This window comes from Sander lucioperca, chromosome 9, assembly GCF_008315115.2.
Source record: "Sander lucioperca isolate FBNREF2018 chromosome 9, SLUC_FBN_1.2, whole genome shotgun sequence".
Classification (NCBI taxonomy): Eukaryota; Metazoa; Chordata; class Actinopteri; order Perciformes; family Percidae; genus Sander; species Sander lucioperca.
The window spans coordinates 19,480,933-19,506,939 of NC_050181.1; the positions used below are offsets into that span (position 1 = coordinate 19,480,933).

Below are 26,007 nucleotides of genomic sequence, written 5' to 3' on the forward strand. Positions count from 1 at the left end.
AGGACTGATACATGTGATGCTGAGGTCATTAGGACTGATACATGTGATGCTGAGGTCAGTATGACTGATACCTGTGAGGCTGAGGTCATTAGGACTGATAAATGCGATGCTGAGGTCATTAGGACTGATACATGTGATGCTGAGGTCATTAGGACTGATACATGTGATGCTGAGGTCATTAGGACTGATACATGTGATGCTGAGGTCATTAGGACTGATACATGTGATGCTGAGGTCATTAGGACTGATACATGTGATACTGAGGTCATTAGGACTGATAGCTGTGCTGCTGATGTCAGTAGGACTGATACATGTGATGCTGGGGTCAGTAGGACTGATACATGTGATGCTGAGGTCAGTAGGACTGATACATGTGATGCTGAGGTCATTAGGACTGATACCTGTGATGCTGAGGTCAGTAGGACTGATACATGTGATGCTGAGGTCATTAGGACTGATACCTGTGATGCTGAGGTCAGTAGGACTGATACATGTGATGCTGTGGTCAGTAGGACTGATACATGTGATGCTGAGGTCAGTAGGACTGATACATGTGATGCTGAGGTCATTAGGACTGATACCTGTGATGCTGAGGTCAGTAGGACTGATACATGTGATGCTGAGGTCATTAGGACTGATACCTGTGATGCTGAGGTCATTAGGACTGATACTTGTGATGCTGAGGTCATTAGGACTGATACTTGTGATGCTGAGGTCATTAGGACTGATACATGTGATGCTGAGGTCATTAGGACTGATACATGTGATGCTGAGGTCATTAGGACTGATACATGTGATGCTGAGGTCATTCGGACTGATACATGTGATGCTGAGGTCATTAGGACTGATACATGTGATGCTGAGGTCATTAGGACTGATACCTGTGATGATGAGGTCATTAGGACTGATACATGTGATGCTGAGGTCATTAGGACTGATACATGTGATGCCGAAGTCATTAGGACTTATACATGTGATGCTGAGGTCAGTAGGACTGATACATGTGATGCTGAGGTCATTAGGACTGATACATGTGATGCTGAGGTCATTAGGACTGATACATGTGATGCTGAGGTCAGTATGACTGATACCTGTGATGCTGAGGTCATTAGGACTGATAAATGTGATGCTGAGGTCATTAGGACTGATACATGTGATGCTGAGGTCATTAGGACTGATACATGTGATGCTGAGGTCATTAGGACTGATACATGTGATGCTGAGGTCATTAGGACTGATACATGTGATGCTGAGGTCATTAGGACTGATACATGTGATGCTGAGGTCATTAGGACTGATAGCTGTGCTGCTGATGTCAGTAGGACTGATACATGTGATGCTGGGGTCAGTAGGACTGATACATGTGATGCTGAGGTCAGTAGGACTGATACATGTGATGCTGAGGTCATTAGGACTGATACCTGTGATGCTGAGGTCAGTAGGACTGATACATGTGATGCTGAGGTCATTAGGACTGATACCTGTGATGCTGAGGTCAGTAGGACTGATACATGTGATGCTGTGGTCAGTAGGACTGATACATGTGATGCTGAGGTCAGTAGGACTGATACATGTGATGCTGAGGTCATTAGGACTGATACCTGTGATGCTGAGGTCAGTAGGACTGATACATGTGATGCTGAGGTCATTAGGACTGATACCTGTGATGCTGAGGTCATTAGGACTGATACTTGTGATGCTGAGGTCATTAGGACTGATACTTGTGATGCTGAGGTCATTAGGACTGATACATGTGATGCTGAGGTCATTAGGACTGATACATGTGATGCTGAGGTCATTAGGACTGATACATGTGATGCTGAGGTCATTAGGACTGATACATGTGATGCTGAGGTCATTCGGACTGATACATGTGATGCTGAGGTCATTAGGACTGATACATGTGATGCTGAGGTCATTAGGACTGATACCTGTGATGATGAGGTCATTAGGACTGATACATGTGATGCTGAGGTCATTAGGACTGATACATGTGATGCTGAGGTCAGTAGAACTGATACCTGTGATGCCGAGGTCATTAGGACTGATACCTGTGATGCCGAGGTCAGTAGGACTGATACCTGTGCTGCTGAGGTCATTAGGACTGATACATGTGATGCTGAGGTCATTAGGACTGATACATGTGATGCTGAGGTCATTAGGACTGATACATGTGATGCTGAGGTCATTAGGACTGATACCTGTGCTGCTGATGTCAGTAGGACTGATACATGTGATGCTGAGGTCAGTAGGACTGATACATGTGATGCTGAGGTCATTAGGACTGATACCTGTGATGCTGAGGTCAGTAGGACTGATACATGTGATGCTGAGGTCATTAGGACTGATACCTGTGATGCTGAGGTCATTAGGACTGATACATGTGATGCTGAGGTCATTAGGACTGATACCTGTGATGCTGAGGTCATTAGGACTGATACATGTGATGCTGAGGTCATTAGGACTGATACATGTGATGCTGAGGTCATTAGGACTGATACATGTGATGTTGAGGTCATTAGGACTGATACATGAGATGCTGAGGTCATTAGGACTGATACCTGTGATGCTGAGGTCATTAGGACTGATACCTGTGATGCTGAGGTCATTAGGACTGATACTTGTGATGCTGAGGTCATTAGGACTGATACCTGTGATGCTGAGGTCATTAGGACTGATACCTGTGATGCTGAGGTCATTAGGACTGATACCTGTGATGCTGAGGTCATTAGGACTGATACATGTGATGCTGAGGTCATTAGGACTGATACTTGTGATGCTGAGGTCAGTAGGACTGATACATGGGATGCTGAGGTCATTAGGACTGATACCTGTGCTGCTGAGGTCATTAGGACTGATACATATGATGCTGAGGTCATTAGGACTGATACCTGTGATGCTGAGGTCATTAGGACTGATAAATGTGATGCTGAGGTCATTAGGACTGATACCTGTGATGCTGAGGTCATTAGGACTGATACCTGTGATGCTGAGGTCATTAGGACTGATACTTGTGATGCTGAGGTCATTAGGACTGATACTTGTGATGCTGAGGTCATTAGGACTGATAACTGTGCTGCTGCGCTTTTCCATAGGTCTATAGTTGATGATTTGGCTTTGTTAATCCTTGCTGTAGAGAGCTCAAGCATAACTATGTCCAGAAAATACGCCAACCACTGTTTTATACAAAGCAAGTGGGGGGGAGGAGCCAGCGCTGAGCTATCGTTTTCTTGGTTGCAGTTGAGCCGGCTAGCCAAACATTCTTCTGTCTCCCAAGCAGGTGTAATTTAGAGTCGTCATTAAGTAACAAAACAATCGGGTCAGTAGGAATTCAACATCCTATCACATCAGATATTATTGATGTTGTTTTATTCCAGAACTCATGCACATGTTCACACCCACAGACCATGTGCAGGAAAGTTCCAGTTTGTTCAGGTTGACAGAACGTGCAATAGGGAGTAGGAATGACTTTAGAGATGTATCTCTTCTGAGGAGTCCAGTATGTCCTATGACATATGTTGAAGTGGATCTGCTGGTGATTTGGGTTATTGGAACAGTGGGAAATGTTGTCCCAAACTGTCTCCCAATTAATTGTGTTCCCATCAGGGCTCAGCTCTCTCTCCCATTTTCTTGCTATTGGGAGTTCTCCTATGAATACTTGCATCAGTTTAGCATAAATCCTGGACACTAATCCTCTCACAGGAAAATCAACAAACCATTTAATGACTGGGTACGCCTCAAGACTGTTTCCCCATGGCACTCCATAACATTTTAGGGCTGATCTTAAGCGAAGATAAAGGTAAAAAAATGTCCTGGGGACCTCAGAACTAGCTCTCAGGTCTTCAAAACTCAACATACCTTTCTCATTGAATAGCTGGTCTAAAGTATAAATACCTCTGTCACTCCACTGGTTACAAGCAAAGGGTTTATTACCAGACATTAAGTGTGTATTGTTCCAAATTGGGGTGTTCAAATGCCACTTATTGGTGTAGCGTAGTTGCTCCTCCACCTGTTTAAAGTTGGTCAATGTGTTGGTAATAATAGGGCCATAGGCTAGCATACACCTTTTTGGACACACACCTGCAAAGGCAAGGTCTTGCAGTCTTAGACTTCCAGTGAGGTTTTGCTCTATTTCTCTCCATGGAACTGTACATGATGGGTGCATCCACACTCTGAGGGCCCGTAGCTGAAAGGCTCTGTGATACACTAAGGTTGGGGAGGGCCAAGCCTCCCGTGTTTGTGGTACGTTGCAGGGTAGAGTATTTTAGCCTGGGTTGTTTATTATTCCAAATATACTGCCGAATTACGGTATCAAGTTTTTTCATTGGGGATCATTGTACTTAAGAAATTCACACGAGGAACTATGTTCATTTTAACAACAGCAATCCTGGACCGTAGCGATGCCGGCAGCGCGGACTAGTTGGCCAGATCCCTTTGAACACTACTTAGTATAGTTTCATAGTTGTCCTGGACAACTCGCTGTAGTGATGCGTGTATGGTGATGCCCAAATATGTAATTTTGCTTTGGGTTGGTACTGTAACGCTAATGCTTATTCAATAAAAGAAGATTAGATTTATTCCAGTTAATTATAATCAGGTGCTAAAGATCTGAAATGTACAACAAAATATCGTCCGCAAATAATGATATTGAGCTGCTATTGGATTTAATCTGGACATTACAGATTCTATTTTGCCTTATGGCTTGGGCTAACGGTTCAAGAGAGATTGCAAATAGCATGGGGGAGAGCGGACATCCCTGTCACGAGCCCCGCTTAATGGGAAATGACTGAGAGTGCAATCTGTTGGTTGAGACTATGGCCGTGGGTTTCGCATATAAAGTACGCACCATGTCAATGAATTTGGCCCCCAAACCAAGCCTCTCCATTACTTGCCACAAGTAGTTCCACTCTAGGCGGTCAAAAGCCTTTTCCGCGTCCACTGATAAAACTGCTGCCGTTGTTGGAAAGGTTTTTGGCTTCTTCTATTACATGAAATAGTCTGCGTACATTGTCTGCAGCATGACGCTTGGGTATAAAACCTGATTGGTCGGGGTGAACTAGCTTCTCGATAAAGCACTCTAAGCGGAGAGCCAGGACTTTGGAATAAAGCTTAATATCAGTCCCGATGAGGCTGATGGGCCTGAAATTTGAGCAATCCGTAAGATCTTTGCCCTTCTTTGGCATGACAGAATTCAGCGCAGTGTTGGTTTGTTGGTGGAAAGTACCCTTCTCTATGGCTGAAGTTAAAGTTTGTAAAATGGTAGGTCCCAATATGTGAAAATACTGTAGAAGGCGTTCTGATGGAGTTCCATCCAACCCCGGTGTTTTCCCTTTCTTAGCTGTTTTTAATCCAGATTTAAGTTCCTCTAACGTAATAGGTTGACTTAGTTCTTCTGCCTCCTCTGGGTAAAGAAGAGACAGGTTTAGTTCTTTTAGGAACTTTTGGCACTGTGTTGGATCTGGGTTGCAGGAGGATTCATACAACTTTGAATAGAGGGATTGAGAAGTGGCGGTGATATCTTTAGGATTTGTTGAGATACCTCGGTCCGTGCGGATGCTGTTGATAGTAGCTCTGGACTCGCTTTGTTTTAATTTCAGAGCAAGCAATTTGCTTGGGTTACAGCCGTTAAAATAGTAATTTTGCTTCACTCTGTGCATTATGAACTCAGCTCTCCTTAGCAGATCATTTAGCTCTGTTTGACTTGTGACTAGAAAAGTATGTGTAGTTTTAGAAAAACAAGTCTTAAGAGACTGCTCTAAAGATTTAGAGCATTCTTCCAACTCCGCAGTCTTTGCTTCTCTTTTCCTCTTCAAGTTGACCGCGAAGGAGAATGTAAAATCTCTAATAAATCCTTTAGTTTTTTCTGGGCTTTTGTGTGATTGACCCCTGATCTATCCTGATTTAAATCTAGTACCACATTCATGTCTCCCCCTATAATTAGTGAATATTCATTGAGAGAGAGCAATTCATTGGTTAGGCGCAGGAAGAAACTTTCATCATATGTAGCCGGTGCATATACTGAAACTAAGGCTATTTTTCTACTCCTTATCGTAGTACATATATATGATATCCTGCCTGATAAGTCTTTACTGCTGTTGTCTACGGTGAGTGTGCATCTCCGCGACAGCAACACGATGGAGCCCTTGGTTTTGGTGTTGTCACTAGATGAAGCAGCAACCTTATTTATTTTGTAGATGATTTACATCTCTTTTACATAAGTGTGACTCTTGTATAAGTGCCATGTCTATGTTTTTCCTTCTTAAATAGTCCAGGAATTTAGCTCGTTTGACCGTTTAGCCCCCTGATGTTAACTGAAAGGATTGAAAGCTCAGCCATCTTCAAAATGTACACATGTACATTTAGATATAAGCAAAGTGTGGTAAAAACATACAAAATAAAATAAATCCCCTAACCCTCTGAGACCGCAGACCCCCTCCCGTCTGTAAGATACGTGGCCACATCAAACGCAGCTCGCGCACAACTCCAACTCAAATGTCTGCTAATGCTTCCCTCACTGTGTTGCGGACCACTGATTCAAGCCCATTTTGTTGTTTTTCCAAGACCTTGGCCATCATGTTCCATGTGTAGGTCCGCGCTAGCATTAGTAGCCGTGTTAGGGGCCGTCGCCATGTTGGTAACTCTCTGTGTCCGGGTAAGTGGCAACAAGACCTGCTTTTTTGCTCCTGCTGGCATTCCACTGAGTCACTTTGTCGACAAATAAAAACGATTGACATTGAAGACGAAGGAATAGACCTGATTTTTCAATGAAAATACGGAAGTGACTTTAGCCCTGGGCAGCTATTGCAGTCGTCGGTCACGTGATCTCCCCGACGCCAATATTACTGATTTTTAATTTATACTTTTTGAAGGGTTATACTAATACCACTACTACGAATATTACTGCTAGTTTAAGATAAATGAATCCCAGTATGTGTAGCACATTTAAAACATCATGAACACTAGACATTCTAAAGCAACGACAAGGACAACTCAAAGTGCTTTATATAACACATGAAAGGCATAAAGAAAGAAACACAAGGCAATATTAAAAGACAAATTTAGGATTTAAAAGAGAAAAATAAAATGGAACATAAATGATCTAGCTATAGAATGAAACAAGAGAATAATAGAGAGAATAGAGAGAGGGAATAAACATGATGGTGCAGTTAGAGTGCAGTGCAAGATATGGTTTCAGTCTTTCCAACAGATGTTGAACCTGGCTGCAGGGATTTGCTCCCATTCAGCAAGAGCATTAGTGAGGTCCAACACTGATGCTGGAGGATCAGGTCTGGCTCACAGTCGGTGCGCCAGTTCATTCCACAGGTGTTGGGTGGGGTTGAGGTCAGATCTCTGTGCAGGCCAGTTAAGTTCCTTCACACCAAATTTGGAAAATTAAATTAACCCTTAGAACCTGACCTCGTCGTCGGCGACGAACAACGGCACCTCTGATTAATATTTAGATAATTTGATAACGGTTTAATGTAGAAACTTACCGATTTTTGCTGCTAAAAGCTAAGGAGTTATCCATCATGGTGGTGTCTTTGGTGTCTTTGTAGCCTTTACAGAAGGTTTTCTATCCAGCCTGGAAGTTGTGCCTCTTTTCGGAGTTGTTCAGCACTAAATCCAAACGCTTATATCCAAGATTTATCCACTTGATGTCCATAATTTATCAATTTTCCGTCATTTTTGCCACTAGCTCGATGCTAGCTGCCATTTTGAATATCCCATGATGCTTTGTGAGATTGTGTTGATGTCTTTCAACCAATGGGAAGGCAGGTCCGTCATACAAAGAGTATATCGAGTGGAAAGATAGATCGCTCCAGCGAATCCAAGTGAGAACAAAGGCTATAGAGTGAAAGATGGATCACTCCAGTTTATTACCGTTCTACAGAGAAGAATGTTTTGAGATGTGGCATAAATTTGGGCCTTTTTTGAAGAAATGTAAATAGTTTGTCCTTTGACATGAGTTATAATGTTCATTATGTTTATTTTTGCACTGCATGACTCCAAATATATAGGAGAACTGTTTTAGAACATTGCTGTGTGTGTGATTTCAATAAATATGACATTATTATTTGATTATTGGCATAAGTGAATGTCATGAGGGCAAAAGCGTCTGGACTTTTTTTGAAAAAATGTATATATTTAGTCAACTGTATAAGTTATAATGTTTATTTCTTCACAGTGTGACTCCTAATACATATGGGAACTGATTTAGACAGGATTTGGCTTGGCTTTTATTGATCTGTCTGTGATATCAATATATATCTGTGAGATTCATGTTCCGTTTTAATTATTTATTTGTCTTTAAGGTCATACAACCTATTTTTACATTCAAGTGACCAGCACAAATATTCTAATAGCCCAGTTTTTCCTGAAAAAAATGGTGTTCATAAATTGACTGTAGACAACAGGGTTGATATTTTACAAGCTTTTTTAGAAAATAAAACCAGACGGACAATGAACTGTAAAAATGACCTTAGGTTTCTGAGCGTTAAATAAAGCTGGCTTTATGCACAGGAGCATCGTCATGTTGAAACAGGAAAGCGACAAAAACAAACTGGAAGCACACTATTGTCTACAATATTGAATGCTGTAGCATTTAGTATCCCTGTATTGGAACAAATAGGCCTAAATCAAATCATTAAGAACTGCGTAAGAAGTATGTTGGAGTTTATCCAACTTTGTACATTTCAACACTGTCCATATACTTTTGACCGCATAGTATATTTTCACATGAAAAATTATCAATGTGCCAAATTAGATTTTGGACAAACCTAAGACCTATTTACACTGTCATTTTATTTCACTGTCTTGTAGCCGGATAAAAAATCTTTTATTAACGTCAGCCACATATGCTGTATACGGCCAGATCACACATCTGATTGCATCCGTCCTGGTTTCTGCAGCTACATGCAAATTATCAGCCCTCCTCCAGGCCAGAAGGCAGTTGTGAGGTACCTGAAGGTGTTTGACAAACTAAAACAAACACATGAATTGCATTTGACTGCATTGCAAGAAGATGACAATCAAAAGTTAAAGGCGCTCACACAGTCCTAAAATAGGTCTAATCAATCAGGCACAAGTGTGGGGAAGAAAGAAAGAGAAGTGGGGGTGGCAGTAGCACAGTCCGAAGGTTCGCTGATTCAAGTCACTGTCCGGACCAAAGTATGGTCTGGTAGCTGCAGAGGTGCCAGTTCACCTCCTGGGCACTACCAAGGTGCCCTTGAGCAAGGCAAAGAACCCCGAACTGCTCGCGGGGCCTGTCCAATGGCAGCCCCCTTAGGTCCCGAGCGTCTGTGTGTATTTCAAGCCTGTGTGTAACAACTGTACCAACAGAGTGAAAATGTGAATTTCCCCTTGGAAAAGACATGTCTTCATCTTCTTCTTCTAAAACAGCTGTGGGGGTAGGTGTGTTGAGGCTTTAAAAGCTCAAAGTGGACCTCAGTATAGGGTTTTTTATTCTAACCCTAATTTCAGGTCTGGAATGCTGTTCATGGTGAGAAAATTCAGCTTTTTAAAGTTTTAAAGATGTAAGTTAGCATTTACCAAATTGTAGTTCTGATTGGCTCACACAAGCCATCTAAATCTGAATATTTCTTTTCAGCCTGAGGGTGGAAACCTCTTTACCAAACTTCTGGCCTACCTGGACAAAACTTCCTTCAACGCCTCTCCTCCAGCAAGAAATCGTGACGTTGTTGCTATGGAGACACCCATAGGCCAACAGGTGGGCCTGGAAAATGTCCAGAGCCGGACCAGCGGTGCTGGGGTGACGGTGCAGAAGAAGGACGCCACCCAGTCTGTGGAGGAGGTGTCGGAAGTGCAGGGCTGGATCAAGGAGGTGGCGCCCCCTCCTGCTTCGCTTGTGTATGAGGAGCCGCACGAGAAGACGATGCACGTTCCCGAACTTCAACTGGACGTCAAAGCCAGCAGGACCAAGGCAGACGATGATATCTTCGGCTATGTCATCACCGACACAGAGTGAGTAGGAAGCTACTAACATCAAAGATTCTCTCTGACTAAAGAAAGCCCATTACACGCTGCGCCAATGGTATAAAACGGTACACTTCCTCTCTCCTAAATGGGCGTGGCCTTGTTTGAAATTGTAGTGAATGTCATCTGTATGGATAAAAAGTTATTTTTGCATAATTTATAAATATTTTCTTTGGCTAACATTAGATATTTACACAACTAAAAACCACATTTTGCATTACGAACATTAGTTTTGTTAGGGCATGACGTTGGCTTAGCTGTGTCTCCAGATCTCGCCAGAGTTTCTTCCTGAGACAGGAACAAGTCTCGAACAAATTGAACAAAAATGATCTGTGTTGTCTGAAAAATGCCATTTTAGCGTCAGAATGTAAAACTCTTAATCTTTGTTCACATTCACTTCTCCCATTGGAATCAATACACTCAGGATCTGCTGCTAGCCTCTTAAAGAGGCGTGGCCATGGACAAACCCATGACACAGATACAGAACATTACTTGAGTTGGGGCATCTCGTTCTAAACGGTTTCTGTTGTAATTTTATTGGGCAGCTGTTCAAATCACACATATGTGCTGCTTGCTGTATGCTGTGAACACATTCACTAAAGACATCACTTAAGGCTTCCCCTAAGTTTAACAGTCTCACCACAGACATATAGAAGCTATGGTGTAAATGTGTAAAAATAAAAATAAAATATACTGAAAAACATATTTTTGTTCAGTGACATTTCTAGCAGATCAGAGCCATTGTGGCTATACATCAATGGATGGACGCTGACATCTTGAGTCTGGTATTATTTCAGGGTGAGAGACAAACCTTTTGTAATAAAAGTATAGTACAGTGTAGTTTTCTTTTCTTACCTCCAAATGTAAAACTAAAAATATAAGTGTTAGGCGGGACATCCACACAGTAACAGGCAATATTTTGTTCTCATAGAAATGGAGGCAGGAAATGTGTTTTCCCCGTAATATGTTGATGCTATCAAGGAAAAATAGAGTTGCTCATACACCACAAAACAGGTGAACCTGCCTTCATCCTGATGTCAATGTCGTTACCGAGGATGCAACAAGAGGACACTGCAGGGCCATCTTTTTCCTTCCTTCTTATTCTCACCAAGGCCAGAGCCATTTTCAAAATGATTTCTCTGCTTCTCAGTTTGAGATTGTAGACCGTTAGAAGTGGTGGCTGTGGTTTTTCTGTCTTTCAGCTGCAACAGGTGTAACACCTTCCTTTCTCTGCCATCATGTTACTTGTCATTCAGAGCAATACAAGCCATAACTGCTACGTTATAAAAGAGTTTGCAAAGAAACTCCCGCACACTGTCGTTTCGTATTAGACCATCATCAGGCAAAATTATTTTGCGATTTTTTTTTTGCCTGATGATGATGATGATGGTCTAGTACCGAAATGTTGCCAGCTATTAAATGTATTTTTGCAAGTTAGACAGGGAGTTTCTTTGTAACTTAACTCGTCCCCCTCGGACACACCTGTAAGTATTTTTCTGTTCTGGCGTTATAGAAGAATAACGTCTTTGTGAGGTTGTTGTCAAGGTCCCATTCAGGGCCTCATTATGTTGAATGATGGAAATCAGTTGACCAGCCCAGTGAGCTGTCAAAAAGTCTTTTTTTCTTGAACCTCCTTTACGTTAAAGCAATGGCTTAAAAGGTGCAAATAAATGAACAAAACAAAATGTCAAATAAAACATGAAGTTGGGGTTTCCGTCTGTGGATTTCAGGGCCTATTAGGATACTCCCAGCCCTCTGGGCAGGACGCTGAATATAGCATTAGTTTCTTTCGTGTTCTTTAAAAAAATTATGGCAAAATGGAAGCTTTGCACTGACTGTGGAGGAAACAAAATGCATGTTTCTTTTCAGAAGCTTACTGAGACTGGCAAACAAAAATATCTGGCACATAACTCCCCAATATTACCGCAATATGTTTTTACAGAAGATGAAAAATATAAAAAAATAGAAGGATGTGGTTGGCTGTAGATACGTAACTCAACATCAGATTACAGATGTTTAAGCTTTAAATCTGCTAAATCATAGCTTTAAGTAAGACGTGAAGGATACAAAATTTTGGGTTGTCTTCAAACTGTCAATAGAGGAGTGAAGTATCCTTCCTTTGAAAAAAGCACTATGATTATTTATATATATATATATATATATATATATATATATATATATATATATATATATATATATATATATGTAGTCCTGCACTGATACTAGCATATATACACAAATGCCGGTATCAGTGCAGGACTACAGGTGTAAGAAGACCGATAAGATGCACAGTTGTGGACTCTGTTGTGGCAGATGTGAGGGCTGATAGCAAACCTCCTGGTGCTCCTCCTGTGGCCAAGAGAAGGAGGAAGGAAGACAGGGTGATTCATCACAGCTGGAGGAAAACACCTGCTCCCCAACCCACACATAGATATGGCCATCTAGACACACATTTTATTTTTTGTGGCCACCCTTTAACCTATAAATGCTTTCCCTTGTTTCTTACCATCCCACACACAAACACACACCTGACTTGAATCATGGTGCCCATCACTGTTAAGATTTGCATTTTAAAAACCTATTTAAAAAAAGTGAAACACCTATAATATTCCTTTCAAATCTACCGAACAGTAAAATATTGCTCAACAAGCTTTCATGAACAACATGTGTATAATGCAAACTGCCAAATTACATTCAGTTTTTAATGGATTTGAACTCACTAATAGGCTTGATAATAAAGAGAGTACTGTACAGGACAAGATGCAGGAAAATAATCTATAATTATGTCATTTTTTAAAACAACATTTATTCACAATCCCTCTGGATTTGTTACCCCCGACCATTTTGTCTCTTTTGTGTTTATTTATTTTACAAATGTAATTAGTTTCACAGGTTTATTGACCTTCCTATAATAAACTGCTATATAAATCCAATGCTCCAAATATTGTAATTCATAGAATTATATGTAAGTATAGTACAAGAAAAGCTTTTTAGAACAAGTGTGCCTGCGTGTTTCCTGGTTCCTATTTTTACGGTGGTGATTTTAAATTAGTTGAACTGCAGTGCCCGTTGAAAATGTGTGTGTGCGGAACGGGCCAACAGCTTGGCCTCTAGTTGCTGCTTGCAGCTTTCTCGGACAGCTCATCTAAACAAATCCACACTCAACACTGCGCTTCCTTGGGTCCTGAGCAAGACACCTACCAGACATAGTTGCGTCCCCTCTCAACGCAAGATTATACGCAAGTATTTTCTAACAGCATCACTGATGCTTGAATTGTGTGAGTGTCTCTTTCCTCAGCTGTTCTTTAATGTAATGTCGCGAGCGATTATTATAGTTATTGAGGTCCCCTCTCAATGCAGTACATAATGGACTGCTAATAAATATGTCCCGTAGATATTAAGAGCTTGCACGCGACACTGCACTTCCTTGAGTCCTTAGCAACACACCAAGTGTGAAGACGATCGTATGTCGAGAAAATCGAAGGACAGACATACAAATACTTCTTCTGTTTTAGTTGGATCTTACTGTTAGTATTCTCCTGTAGTTGATAAAACCTTTCACTAAAAATTACAAATGTCAACCTCATGGTGGTGCTAGAGGAAACATCAGGGGAGGAAGTAGGATAAATGGTTTGGGAATCATGAATGTCTACCATATTCCGTGCCTATTCAGTAGATGTTTAAGTGGCTAAATGAAAGCTTTGACCTGCTGGTGCTGCCAGAGGATAAGATGCCCATATTAAAAATGTGTAAGAGCATAATAATAGGACATTTTGAATAAAATGATTAAAAGCTGCTCCAGATGAGAAACAATCCTGCTGTTACAGGTTGTTGATGGATCCAAACCCGATGTACTGTGTGCTGCAGAGCTAATGTAAAAACTTGTGTGAGGTCCCTGGTGCAGCCATCAGCAGACAGAGTGATCCCTGGGGTCAGATGTGAAGCAGCAGCTGCTCTGCACTGTGGAGGACTGCCTCATACCGTGGGCTGCTCTCCAGGCTAAGGAAGGAGAAACATCCTTCTACTCTACATAGACAATTCACTTTTCTCAATAGTGGTTTACAAATAGTCAGCCATATTCTCTTATTATTTTAAAACAAAGGTTTTCACTATTTCAAACTTCTTTTCCATACTATTTATGGCTGTCATTTAAAAAAGTTGGAAAAGACTGTCCTCCTTTATTAAAACAATGTGCTGCTCTGATTTTACTCTGTAAACTGTGAAACAAAATGTATTTGGTCTAATTCTTTTGTATTTCTGAGAGCATAGGATGTGTTATATTAAAACACACTTGTCAATGATGTTTTATGACATTCAGTGGCCTGTATTTATATACATATATTATGGAAATGTTGATGATATAACAATTAGATGCAAAGTTCTGAAAACATAAATTTAAGTATTTTTTTATGTGACATTTGCCTTTTTTAGTGTTAAAGGTCTACTGTGACTACTGGGGAAGCTTTCATTTTATTAGCCAACTGACTATCATGTGATCAGTGCTTGTTCAGGGTAAAGCAAACACACAGGGGTCGCCACATCAACCAGGGCTGAATGTTTTCCAATACCAATAGGATAAAGATTAGAACAGCGTCAGTTTAATGTCCGGGGATACAAAGAAGTAAACAACTGTTAATTCCTATAACTAAATATATTTCAAAATGAGTGATTTTCACAAGTTGCAGAAAATCTCTCTCCTCTGTCCTCTTTTCTTTCACTGTCATCTGAACCTGATGTCTGGTGTTGAGGGAGAAAACTACTTATGACTACTTCATTTGTTATTCCTTAATTTTTCTTCACAGTTTGGTGAAATGTTACTGAGTTTCTCTTTCTACGTTTAGCTCTAAGTGAGTATAGACAGTACAATGTACTGAACTATCCAAAGAAAAAGAGCCTGATGTCAAAGACAGGCTGTCATGCAACCACTGGGCATTATAGTTTTGAGACTATTGAGAAGAAGGCGAGAAGGTCAGAAGGGAGTAAGAAAAGCAGAAAGGAGGTAAAAAAAGAGATTAAGATGAAAGGAGTGGAGGACAGAAAGGAAAAGATTAAGGAGATTTAAGAAAGGGAGAAAAGAAGGAAAGATGGGATAGAAGAGGGAGAGAAATGGAAAAGAAGAGGAAAAGGAGACGCATAAATGAAACAAGGCACTTTTCAGAGCTCAAATGTTTATCGTACAGCAGCTCATGTTAAAACAAAATAGTCTACTAAATAACCAACTACTCAAGCTGTCAGATACATTCAGTGAGGTAAATAGTTAAAGCCTCTGAAATGCTGCGAAGCAGACGGTCTCCCAAAGTGGAAAGACTCAAATAAAAGAACTACAAAACTGTACTCCAGTACCAACCCTAGAAGTTACCTCTATTTACTACTACATTAAAATACTTGCTGTCTGGATTATGTTTGGTGGCAAGGTTTTTCTCCCCAGACCTAATGAGGTGGATGGGATGGATTGTGGTAACCCTGTCCTCTAGAAATTATAATTTGCATCACCAAATATGTTTTAAAAAAGAAACATAATGCAGCACAGATTTCTTTCATATCAACATATTTAGGAAATGTCTTACAACCTATATTGATAATGAATGTATAGGTGAAAAAAAGATTACATTTCTTTTCTGCGTCTTCTTTTGAATATGTAGTATATAAATTAGTAGGAGACAGGGTTGCATGTAAGTAAATGTACTTATACTTTCTACCTCCTAACTGTGTTTTTTCTCTTTTTTATGTGCATGTACAGATACATTCAAGAGCATCAAGTAGTGTTCTATTATCATTTCAAACCCTGTGAGAAATGTGTGCCATTCATTTCTTTATCTGGCCATAAGTATGCCTATATACTGTACCAGGTGTCTACACTAGATCAGGGTGAAGTAGGTTTCTTGTTTTTTAGTTTGAGGAAGCCGACATGCACAAACAAAACAGATGTCATTCTCATTGTGGAATACTGCCAAAGTCCTTTGAGTACGTGTACAGAGTTGGTGGTTTGGCTCTGACCTTGCCACTGTCAACACAATTTAAAGCATACAATGAGGGAACAGGGAGAGATGAAAACAAGCTCTCGGTCGATGACTTTCCTCACCTCTTCAGTATTCAAACAGCACACACATAGTTTGAATATGTTTTTTGAACAAAGTACAGGATTTGATTATGCTAAATTAGGAAGTGAAAGATTATAAAACCTGTGGCCGGGATTGGCTCGGTGGTAGAGCAGGCGCACATGTACTGTGAGGTTTGTGCCTCGACGCAGAGGTCCAGGATTCGAATCCGACCTGTGACAAATTTCCTGAATGTCTCCTCCTCTCTTCTCACCTAGCTGTCCTGTCCAAAATTAAAGACGGAAAAGCCCCAAAAAAATAATCTTTAAAAAAAAAAGATTCTAAAACCTTTATTTTATCATACATTTAGTTATTAGTCATTAGTGTTTATATGACATCCCCACACACCACAAGAACAGATCCTGAGTTTTAGTTGCACGAATGGAAGTAAAACAATTTTGCCTAATCATTTCAGTATGTAGCAACTCCGTTTCATTACAAACAATAATCCTTGCGTTTTTTCTGTCAATATGTGTAAATAAAGAATCTATTCTCTTGGGTTCTAAAGTGCATAGCAAACCATGCGTTTACATGTTAGCATGTTCTCAGAAATACTCTATCCACTCATTTACCAGATTCTTTTAGTAGCACTTATATTTTAGTAGTACTGTGACTTCGGTTTTACTCTTTGGGATGAGTTTCATTTAATTTATAATCTTTTTCTGTACCTTCCTCCCTTTGCATCCTGACCTCCTCAACCCATTCCTTCTTTTCTTTCTGTCCTCCACTCTCCTCCTCCTCCCTCCTGCCTCCTCTTCATCATCATCAGTGGGCTCCAAACAGACGAAGGCCTCCACCTAATGGAGATCCTGGCTCGCATGTCTAAAATCCAGATGACCGACTTCGCCGAGCTCTCGTACGTATTTCTGCTTTTTTATGACATCGCAGGGTGCTCGCTCCTCCTTGCTGTCTTCATGCTGTTTGTTCTCATAGAGTGAGCAGTCTAGACTGAAAATGACCACCTGACCTATAAAGCTGGTATTTATTCTCCAGGTTTAAAGAGTTCATTTTTCCAACTGTACGGTGGAGTATAAAAACCAAACAAAAAAACCTGCACATGTACTGTGCTGCCTGAATAATCTATTGTTATTGAGCATGTTGTTCACACCTGTTCTGGTGGAAAAAGGCCAATAAATAAAGTCTGTTCAAACAGAGCCAGCACACTGGAAGTGACACATTTCACACCATTTATGTATTTTGACAAGCAAACAAAGAAACCTACAGACATCAGCTTTGAAACATAGATGTTGTTTATCAGTCTGATATCCCTGTATAATTATGATCACATAACCAGTGAAATAATTAAGATTTTTTTTAAATTTATGTCATAATCTAGCAGCTGATATAGTAAAATATGATATTGCAGTTTTGAATTGACTGCAGTGATGATATAGATCATGATGAATGGTACTGTAGTTATTTAGCCTATATGGAACTTTCTTTAAACAAATTCACAGGGTACTGTAAGAATATAGGCAATATTAATAATTAGCAATACAGGGAGTTAATTTGATGATGACACTGGTGAACTGGTGAATGATTGTGAATACAGTACCTGCTCAGCAGCAGACAGACACAGTAAGAGACTAGTTGTTGAACATTGTGGAACATTTAGCAGCTAAGGAGCCAGATATTTTGCCCAGGAGCTGGTAGGGACCAAAAACAGAGCTAAAAGAGAGAGAATATTGGACTTGCAATCATAAGATGTACACAACCTGGACTCCATATTAATGATAATAAGGCAGTGGTTCGGTTTGCTCTTCTGCCCCCAAGTGGCAAAAAAAAATCTTAGATTTATGAGTACTAGTAGTTTATAGTCATTTGTTTTTTGGCTGATAAAGATACAAGTTATCGGCAAAGATTACACATGCATAAAGTTGTCTTGCTTTCATTTAGCAGACTTTTAATTAATGTCCCAGCCCTTTCAGACCTAAACATGCTTCTCTTGAGTTCATGCCTGTTTAATACTCAAACAAATTTACATCTTTATGTCTTTTAAACCGCCTCCTGTTATGACTTTGATCAACCAATCAACTCGCTTGATGGACAAATCCACTCAACACATTACGATTTGGAAGTGTGTGCGTCGGCTCCTCTCTGCGCCTCTGCAGTCTATTGTTACTCCTAATGCTTTTCTCTGCAAAGGTCTGCAGAGATGTTAACATCTCTCTTTGCTGGAACATCAGATCTGCATGACTAACTATAACGTAAAACTAAGTTTAAACCTCGATAAACAGATAAAGTTGTGCAGGTCACCTTTTTCAAACCCTAGAATGGAGGTGAGTCCTCACAATGTGAGTGGTCCGCCAGGTTCAGGTCAAGGCAAGGCAAGGCAAGGCAAGGCAAGGCAAGGCAGCTTTATTTGTATAGCACATTTCAGCAACAGGGCAATTCAAAGTGCTTTACATGAAAACAGATTAAAAAATTAAAAACAGATAAAATACGAGAATAAAAGTTACAGTGCAGTATAAGAAATTAAACATTGAAGAGCAGTTAAAACAGTTAAATATATAAAAGTAGATAAAATAGGAATTTCTCTTTATATTCTTATATAGATTGTCATACAGTGTCAACAATGCAACTTCAGTATAAGAAATGAACAGTTATTTAAAGAAAGGCAACATCAAAAAGATAGGTCTTCAGCCTTGATTTAAAAGAACTGAGAGTTGCAGCAGACCTGCAGTTATCTGGGAGTTTGTTCCAGATATGTGGAGCTGAATTAGCTGCAGCTGTCTGATTGATTTTTTTAGGGAGACCTGTAAAGACACCGTTACAGTAGTCAAGTCTACTTAAGATAAAAGCATGGACAAGTTTTTCCAAATCCTGCTGAGACATAAGTCCTTTAACCCTTGATATATTTTTAAGGTGGTAATAGGCTGACTTTGTAATTGTCTTAATGTGGCTGTTAAAATTCAGGTCTGAGTCCATGACTACACCAAGATTTCTGGCTTTGTCTGTTGTTTTTAACATTATCGTTTGAAGCTGAGTGCTGACTTTTAATCGTTCCTCTTTTGCTCCAAAAACAACCACCTCAGTTTTTTCATCATTTAATTTAAGAAAGTTCTGGCACATCCAGTCGTTAATTTGTTCAATGCACTTAGTCAGTTGTTGTATTGGACTATGTATTCCCCTGGCGATAAGGTTATATAAATTTGTGTGTCATCCGCATAACTATGGTAACTTATTTTATTGTTTTCCATAATCTGAGCCAGTGCAAGCATGTAGATGTTAAACAGGAGAGGCCTCAGAACTGAGCCTTGGGGAACTCCACACGTCATATTTGTATGCTCAGATGTATAATTCCCTATAGACACAAAGTCGTCCCTATTCTTTAAATAAAACTCAAACCACTTTAGTACTGAGCCAGAAATGCCAACCCAGTTTTCCAATCGGTCTAGTAATATGTCATGGTCGACCGTATCAAATGCAGCACTGAGATCAAGTAATACTAAGACTAACACAATCTTGAGCAAACCAGGCTGTACCTGTACACACACTCAACGTTACAGCTCCAGCATTGTGTCGAGGAAGCGCATTTTAATGCTTATAATGTTGTTCTAAAACTCTCTTTACCCTGTAATAGAGCATTGCTTCTGGACATGTAGCCCTGCCAGCTGTTAAATGGCCAAGCAGTTGAATTAAATTAAGAATTACCTCTGGAAAAACTTCAAATTCAAAATCACAAAGGACCCCATCCTCAGACTAAAATAGTGAAGGAGCAGAGGTCTGTAGATGACTCATCATGTTATAGTATAGTGTGCTTTATGTTCCCGACATCAACCGTCTTGTACCTGTAGGCTCAAGTGGGCGGCAATTTTCTCAAAGGGCGAGCATCTCATACTGAAACTCTTGATGTATTCCCCGTGGAAGATGAGCAGTGCTGGCTCCTCCGCTGTTACCCCCAGCATGTCAAATCAGGGCAAACTGGTGGGATCAAAATGGAGAGATTTTCTAGTGGCACAAGGCGTTAAAATCAGAAGTGAAAAAGGGAAAGAAAAAACAGGGCCTTTACAAAATAGAAATACAAGGACGTCGCCTTATTTTCATTCTGTCAACATTTTCATGCTCTGGAGTGGGGGAGCCATCGCTGACTGCAATCTTTATTAATGAGTATGAACTCTGCCTGAACCCTCTCTTTCTCTCTCTGTCTTTCTCTGTCTCTCACTCGTTATTTGAGGTTATCTACTTCTCTTTGTCTTTGCCTCTTTTTCTATCTTTTCTTCTCTTGACTAGTCTGTCATCATGTATCTCTTCCCTCTCTCTTCTTTTCATAGTTGCTATATTTCCCCCCACAGGTGACTTTGCAGTGGGCTGTGAACATTTTCAATGCAGTGAGCTGCAACAACAAAATAGTTGAACCAACTGCTGGGGATTATAGTCAGTATACAGACAGTACACTGTATACTGTATAGTATGTGTAAATAGCAGGCCTCTATAGTCACAGTTTATAAGCTTTATGCTGCTGGGGGCCAGATATCCATCCATCCATCTTCGTCCGCTTATCCGGTATTGGGTCGCGGGGGGAGCAGCTCCAGTGTTACACTTTTAAGAATGAGGTGACGCTCACTCTTGGAGTAACACATTTATTTCCTGTAGGAAATATGAAAACAGTTCAGATCAGGAGCTGTAGCATGTACACTTAAACTCGTTCATCACGTACTGACTTCTACTTCGGCACTACTGGTTCATAGCATATACTTTATATATGCTATATATACAGTACAAAAATACTGTCTCTTCTTAGTGTCAAATTACTCTTTTTAACATACACACAGGTAAGTAATGCATAACTTGAAATGACATAAAAACATGAAAATAACAGTTCAGTAATACCACATTACTCCAGACTGAATACTCTATGAACTTGTCTTGTTAATCTCACTGCTTTTACTGTTTTTAAACCTCTACGAATTATGTTTATGAACTGAATTATCTAACATAACTAATCTTTAACCCACAGCCAGTTACTGTATTTTTTTCACAAATATTTCACAATTTCACAATTAACGTTTTAAACACTGACTACCGCACACTCCACTTATCAAAACATCACGGAATGCCCCTTTAACCTTCATGACGCTCAGGCTGTGGCGTTAGTATTTACCGGTGATTAGCATTAGCTTGGCCTGCTAAACAATACACACAGTTAAACAGTTTCTTACAACATTCACTTGGTTCATCCCGTTTCACACCGTTTGTCTTCACTACTGTCTTAACCACATGTCTCTAAACATGTGTTTCACTCCTTACAGCTCACACAGAAAGGTAGTAGCTTGTGTTTAGCGACCGAAGTCATTACTATCGGCGTCCGCCATCTTAGACACACGAGGCGGCAAACGTACACACTCATAACACGGCCAAATTCAATGTCTCTTAATGTCACAGTTGTTAGCTAAAGCTCTAATAAAACAAACTACTGATGTCTATTACCCGGGTTCTGATTACAGTCAGCTTACCTGTAGGAAATATGAAAACACAATTCAGATCAGGAGCTGTAGCATGTACACTTAAACTCGTTCATCACGTACTGACTTCTACTTCGGCACTACTGGCGTCAGCTACTGATACCCAGTCAAGTGTAAATCTTAGAGCGCCCTCTGCTGGCAAAGCTGAGTTAAGCCAGACTAATATCACCCATTCAAAACACATTCATTCAGAATCCCTTGTGGTATATTATAGACAATAGAGACAGTAGTTACCTCGTGTTTTTAGACTTCAGCTTCACTCAGTTCAAAATGTAGAGGCAAATAATTAACACACAGATAGTTAACACACAGTGCCACACCAGCAGGGGACCCCAAACTTCCCTTTCCTGAGCCACATTAACCAGCTCAGACTCGGGGATCCCGTGGCGTTCCCAGGCCAGGTTGGAGATATAATCCCTCCACCTAGTCCTGGGTCTTCCCCGAGGCCTCCTCCCAGCTGGATGTGCCTGGAACACCTCCCTAGGGAGGCGCCCAGGGAGCATCCTTACCAGATGCCCGAACCACCTCAACTGGCTCCTTTTGACGCGAAGGAGCAGCGGCTCTACTCCGAGCTCCTCACAGATGACTGAGCTTTTCACCCTATCTCTAAGGGAGATGCCAGCCACCCTCCTGAGGAAACCCATTTCGGCCGCTTGTACCCTGGATCTTGTTCTTTCGGTCATGACCCAGCCTACATGGCCATAGGTGAGGGTAGGAACAAAAACTGACCGGTAGATTGAGAGCTTTGCCTTCTGGCTCAGCTCTCTTTTCGTCACAACGGTGCGATAAATTGAATGTAATACTGCACCCGCTGCGCCGATTCTCCGACCAATCTCCCGCTCCATTGTCCCCTCACTCGCGAACAAGACCCCAAGGTATTTAAACTCATTCCCTACCTGGAGAAGGCACTCCATCGGTTTCCTGCTGAGAACCATGGCCTCAGATTTAGAGGTGCTGATCCTCATCCCAGCTGCTTCACACTCGGCTGCGAACCGATCCAGTGAGTGCTGAAGGTCACAGGCCGGATATGTTTCATCCAAACTTGCAAAGAAACTTCCAGGAAATAAAAGGTGTATTGCAAGTTTTATTTCAACTTAGGTCTTATTTCAGTTTTGACCATCATCCCTATCAGTTATGATAACACTGCACCTCACAGTGTTAATTGCTGAGATCAGGTTACAACAGTAGCTGTTATGAATTTGTCCATAAGCAGTTTTAGGTGTTAGCAAAAGTTAATTCCCAACCTTGGAAATGATACCTTGACTAAACAGTCTTAACTCAAGGTACACTTAGTAGCTTTTTCCGAGCATTTGACCAAATGACATGCCCTCATCAGGAGAATGTTTTTTTTCTTGTGCTATATTTGAGAATTCCACTTCAATTACATTTATTCTGTCTTGTGTACATTTATGTGTTTTGTGAGTGAACCAAGTGGCAACTTCCAGGCCTGAAAAGTAAAGCCAATACGGAAGTGCATTCTATCTCATTTCCAGCAGGGTCTGACTCCAAAAAACTGACTCCAAAAAAAAAAAAAAAAGTTGATTTAGTACCTAAATGAACATCTCATCAACATCTCCTTGTCAACTGGCTGTTTCCCCGACACCCTCAAAGAGTCAAGAGTGACCCCACTACTCAAAAAACCAACACTCGACTCGTCTGAGGTAAATAACTACAGACCCGTCTCCCTTCTTCCATTTCTATCCAAAACTCTTGAGTGTGCCATTTATAATCAACTCTCTACCTATCTCCACCACAACAATCTTCTTGATCCCCACCAGTCTGGCTTCAAGGCTGGCCACTCAACAGAAACTGCCCTCCTCGCTGTCACTGAGCAGCTTCACATCGCTAGAACAACCTCTTTCTCTTCCATCATCATCCTTCTGGACCTTTCTGCTGCCTTCAACAGAGTGAACCACCAGATCCTCATTTCAACACTCCATGATCTGGGTGTCTCAGGCTCTGTGCTCTCTTTGCTCACATCTTACCTGACAGACCGAACCTACCGGGTAACTTGGAAGATCTACCTCAGAACCTTGCCCACTCAAAACGGGGGTTCCTCAGGGATCAGTCCTGGGTCCCCTCCTCTTCTCTCTGTACACCAACTCTCTCGGGTCTGTCATTCACTCGCATGGCTTTTCTTACCACAGCTACGCAGATGACACCCAACTAATTCTCTCCTTTCCGGAGTCTGAAACTCAAGTAGCGGCAGGTATCTCGGCCTGTCTGACTGACATTTCTTCTTGGATGTCCACACACCATCTGAAACTCAACCCGCCCACTCCGCTCTGCATCAGCCAACCTGCTTGCTGCCCCCTCACAGCGAGGGAGAACTAATCACTCAATGAAATCCCGACTGTTTGCTTACCTGGCTCCTAAATGGTGGAATGAGCTCCCTATTGACATCAGGATGGCCGAAAGCCTACACATCTTCCGCCGAAGGCTAAAAACACATCTCTTTTCTTGAAGCTGCACTTTCATATGGCTCTTTGTAGTTTTGCTTATTTAAAGCTAATGTACTTGCAATTACTACTTGTTGTCTGGAGTTTGCACCTTCAGGGTTGAAAGCACTTAATTGTAAGTCGCTTTGGATAAAAGCGTCAGCTAAATGACATGTAATGTAATACACGCCGACCTGTCAATCATAACACAGGCTTGGCAATGCTAACCATGGCATTGTGGACATTAAAATAGACCTGAACTTGTTTTTGGATGTTGTCCGTGTTTTTATCTTAAACTTTGACCCTCCAAGTTGATTGGAACATTTGGTCGCCTAGAAATGTCTTATTCAGCGTTCTGCCCATGAATGTATTACTGTATAAGACCTGGACGCTGAACGTTAATGTCCCTGTTAATGCACCCTGTTCATTCCTATGAGAGCTGCTCAGTGGCGCATACACGAAAAAAGTTTCTAAGCTTCCGACCCACTGAATATGCGCAGAGACTTTACGTTGTGGTGACGTCACAGGTTTTTAAATCTCTTTTCTCGACTCAAGGGGAGTTTTTCAAACATAAAAAGTCCACGGATTAAAAATTCTGAATAGAAATAGTCATAACTTACATCGAGGTGTCCTGGCAAAAAAAATCCTTTCTGGGTCGCAGTGGGATTTTCCAGCTGACTTTCCCTCTTTTAACATTTAGCACTGGCTTACTCCCCAGCTCCACCCTTTTGTCCAAATATGGTCAATTCTGACTCCAAAATACCAAAATGCTAAAAAACTCCTGGCTTCGAAATGTCAGTCCACAAACCAATGGATGCCGCCATTTATATACAGTCTATGGTGTGGACAGGTGGGAATAGGGTGGCTTTGGGTCGTGTGATACATACACACATACCTTCACACACACTCCCTCTATCCGCCCCCACCACCCAGGCCCTGTTGTTCCTGCAGCACCTCGCCGTGCTGCTCGGCTGCTGTATTGAGTCCCTGGGTGGCCCGTACTGTTCTCCTGTTCTAATGCACCTTTTGTCTTTGTTCTCTTATTCTGAGAATGAAAGGAGGGAGCTGTATACTGGGGAGAGTGATGGATCAGAGGCAGAGAAAGCGAGAGAGCGACAGAAAGAGAGATAGATACAAAGGGAGGGGGGGAGGAAGCCAGGGGTCTCTTTTGTTGTGAGCACAGTAAAAACCCAGCAGGGGGAGCCGCCTTGACAATTTGTCAGAGACGCCACGCTTATTTTCCAAGACCGCCCGGCTCCTCACCGCTGTCACGACCTCAGTCACCACCTCAAGAACAAGTAAGCCCAGAGACAAAGGATTTAGACTGACACTGAGCCTGCTGACATTCCTGATTTACCCAGCCTGCCTCTGGCTTTTACCGTCCTGCTCCTCAACACCACCAACAACTCTAGAGCTTCTTTCGTCTTCGTTAACCTCTTCAAATCCAGTTTTCCCATTATTCTTCCCACTACATAGATTTAAGGTTAGAAAAATAATCTTACTCCATCTTTATTCTGTATCATCTCTGTGTGAAGTTGTTAAAGCCCTCCACTGATGATGTTTACAATGACCAGATGCTATGGTTTTTATGACTGCACCACTCCATCTATTTGAATATTTGTATTACACCAAAATTAAGCCTGACATCTTTGGCTGCTTATGAACAAAGTTGCACAAACTGAAGAATATTTGGGTTGATCCAAATCCTAAAAGTAGTTAGTTAAATATTATTTAACTTGGGGTGTAGCAGAGTTTCCTTTACCATTGCATACTTTGTGTCACCATGCTGTGGTTACCTGCTGAAAGACTTTATTTAGTCTTAACACTGAGCTGCAAATGCTCAGTGAATGTTGTTTCAGAGCTATGATGAGAATAGGATTGTGGGTATTTACAGTATAGTGCATCAACATATACACCTGCAGTCAGCTGCGCAGGAACATATTTTGCCCAGGGGGGGCTGCCTTTACTAATGCAACCCGTTCTCATTCCGAACTCGTAAAATAAGGACGTTTG

At 41.2% G+C, this 26,007-nt stretch overlaps 1 protein-coding gene across 2 annotated transcripts in view; it reads left to right on the plus strand.

The window, feature by feature from the left end:
• LOC116055596 (receptor-type tyrosine-protein phosphatase N2-like) overlaps positions 1 to 26,007 on the plus strand; it is a 310,864-nt gene that overhangs the window by 98,924 nt on the left and 185,933 nt on the right. For both annotated transcript variants that reach the window (XM_031307625.2, XM_031307623.2), the window contains 2 exons: positions 9,608 to 9,981; positions 16,861 to 16,947. In XM_031307625.2, the coding sequence (XP_031163485.1) occupies positions 9,608 to 9,981; positions 16,861 to 16,947 (461 nt within the window). The remainder of the gene's footprint in view (positions 1 to 9,607; positions 9,982 to 16,860; positions 16,948 to 26,007) is intronic.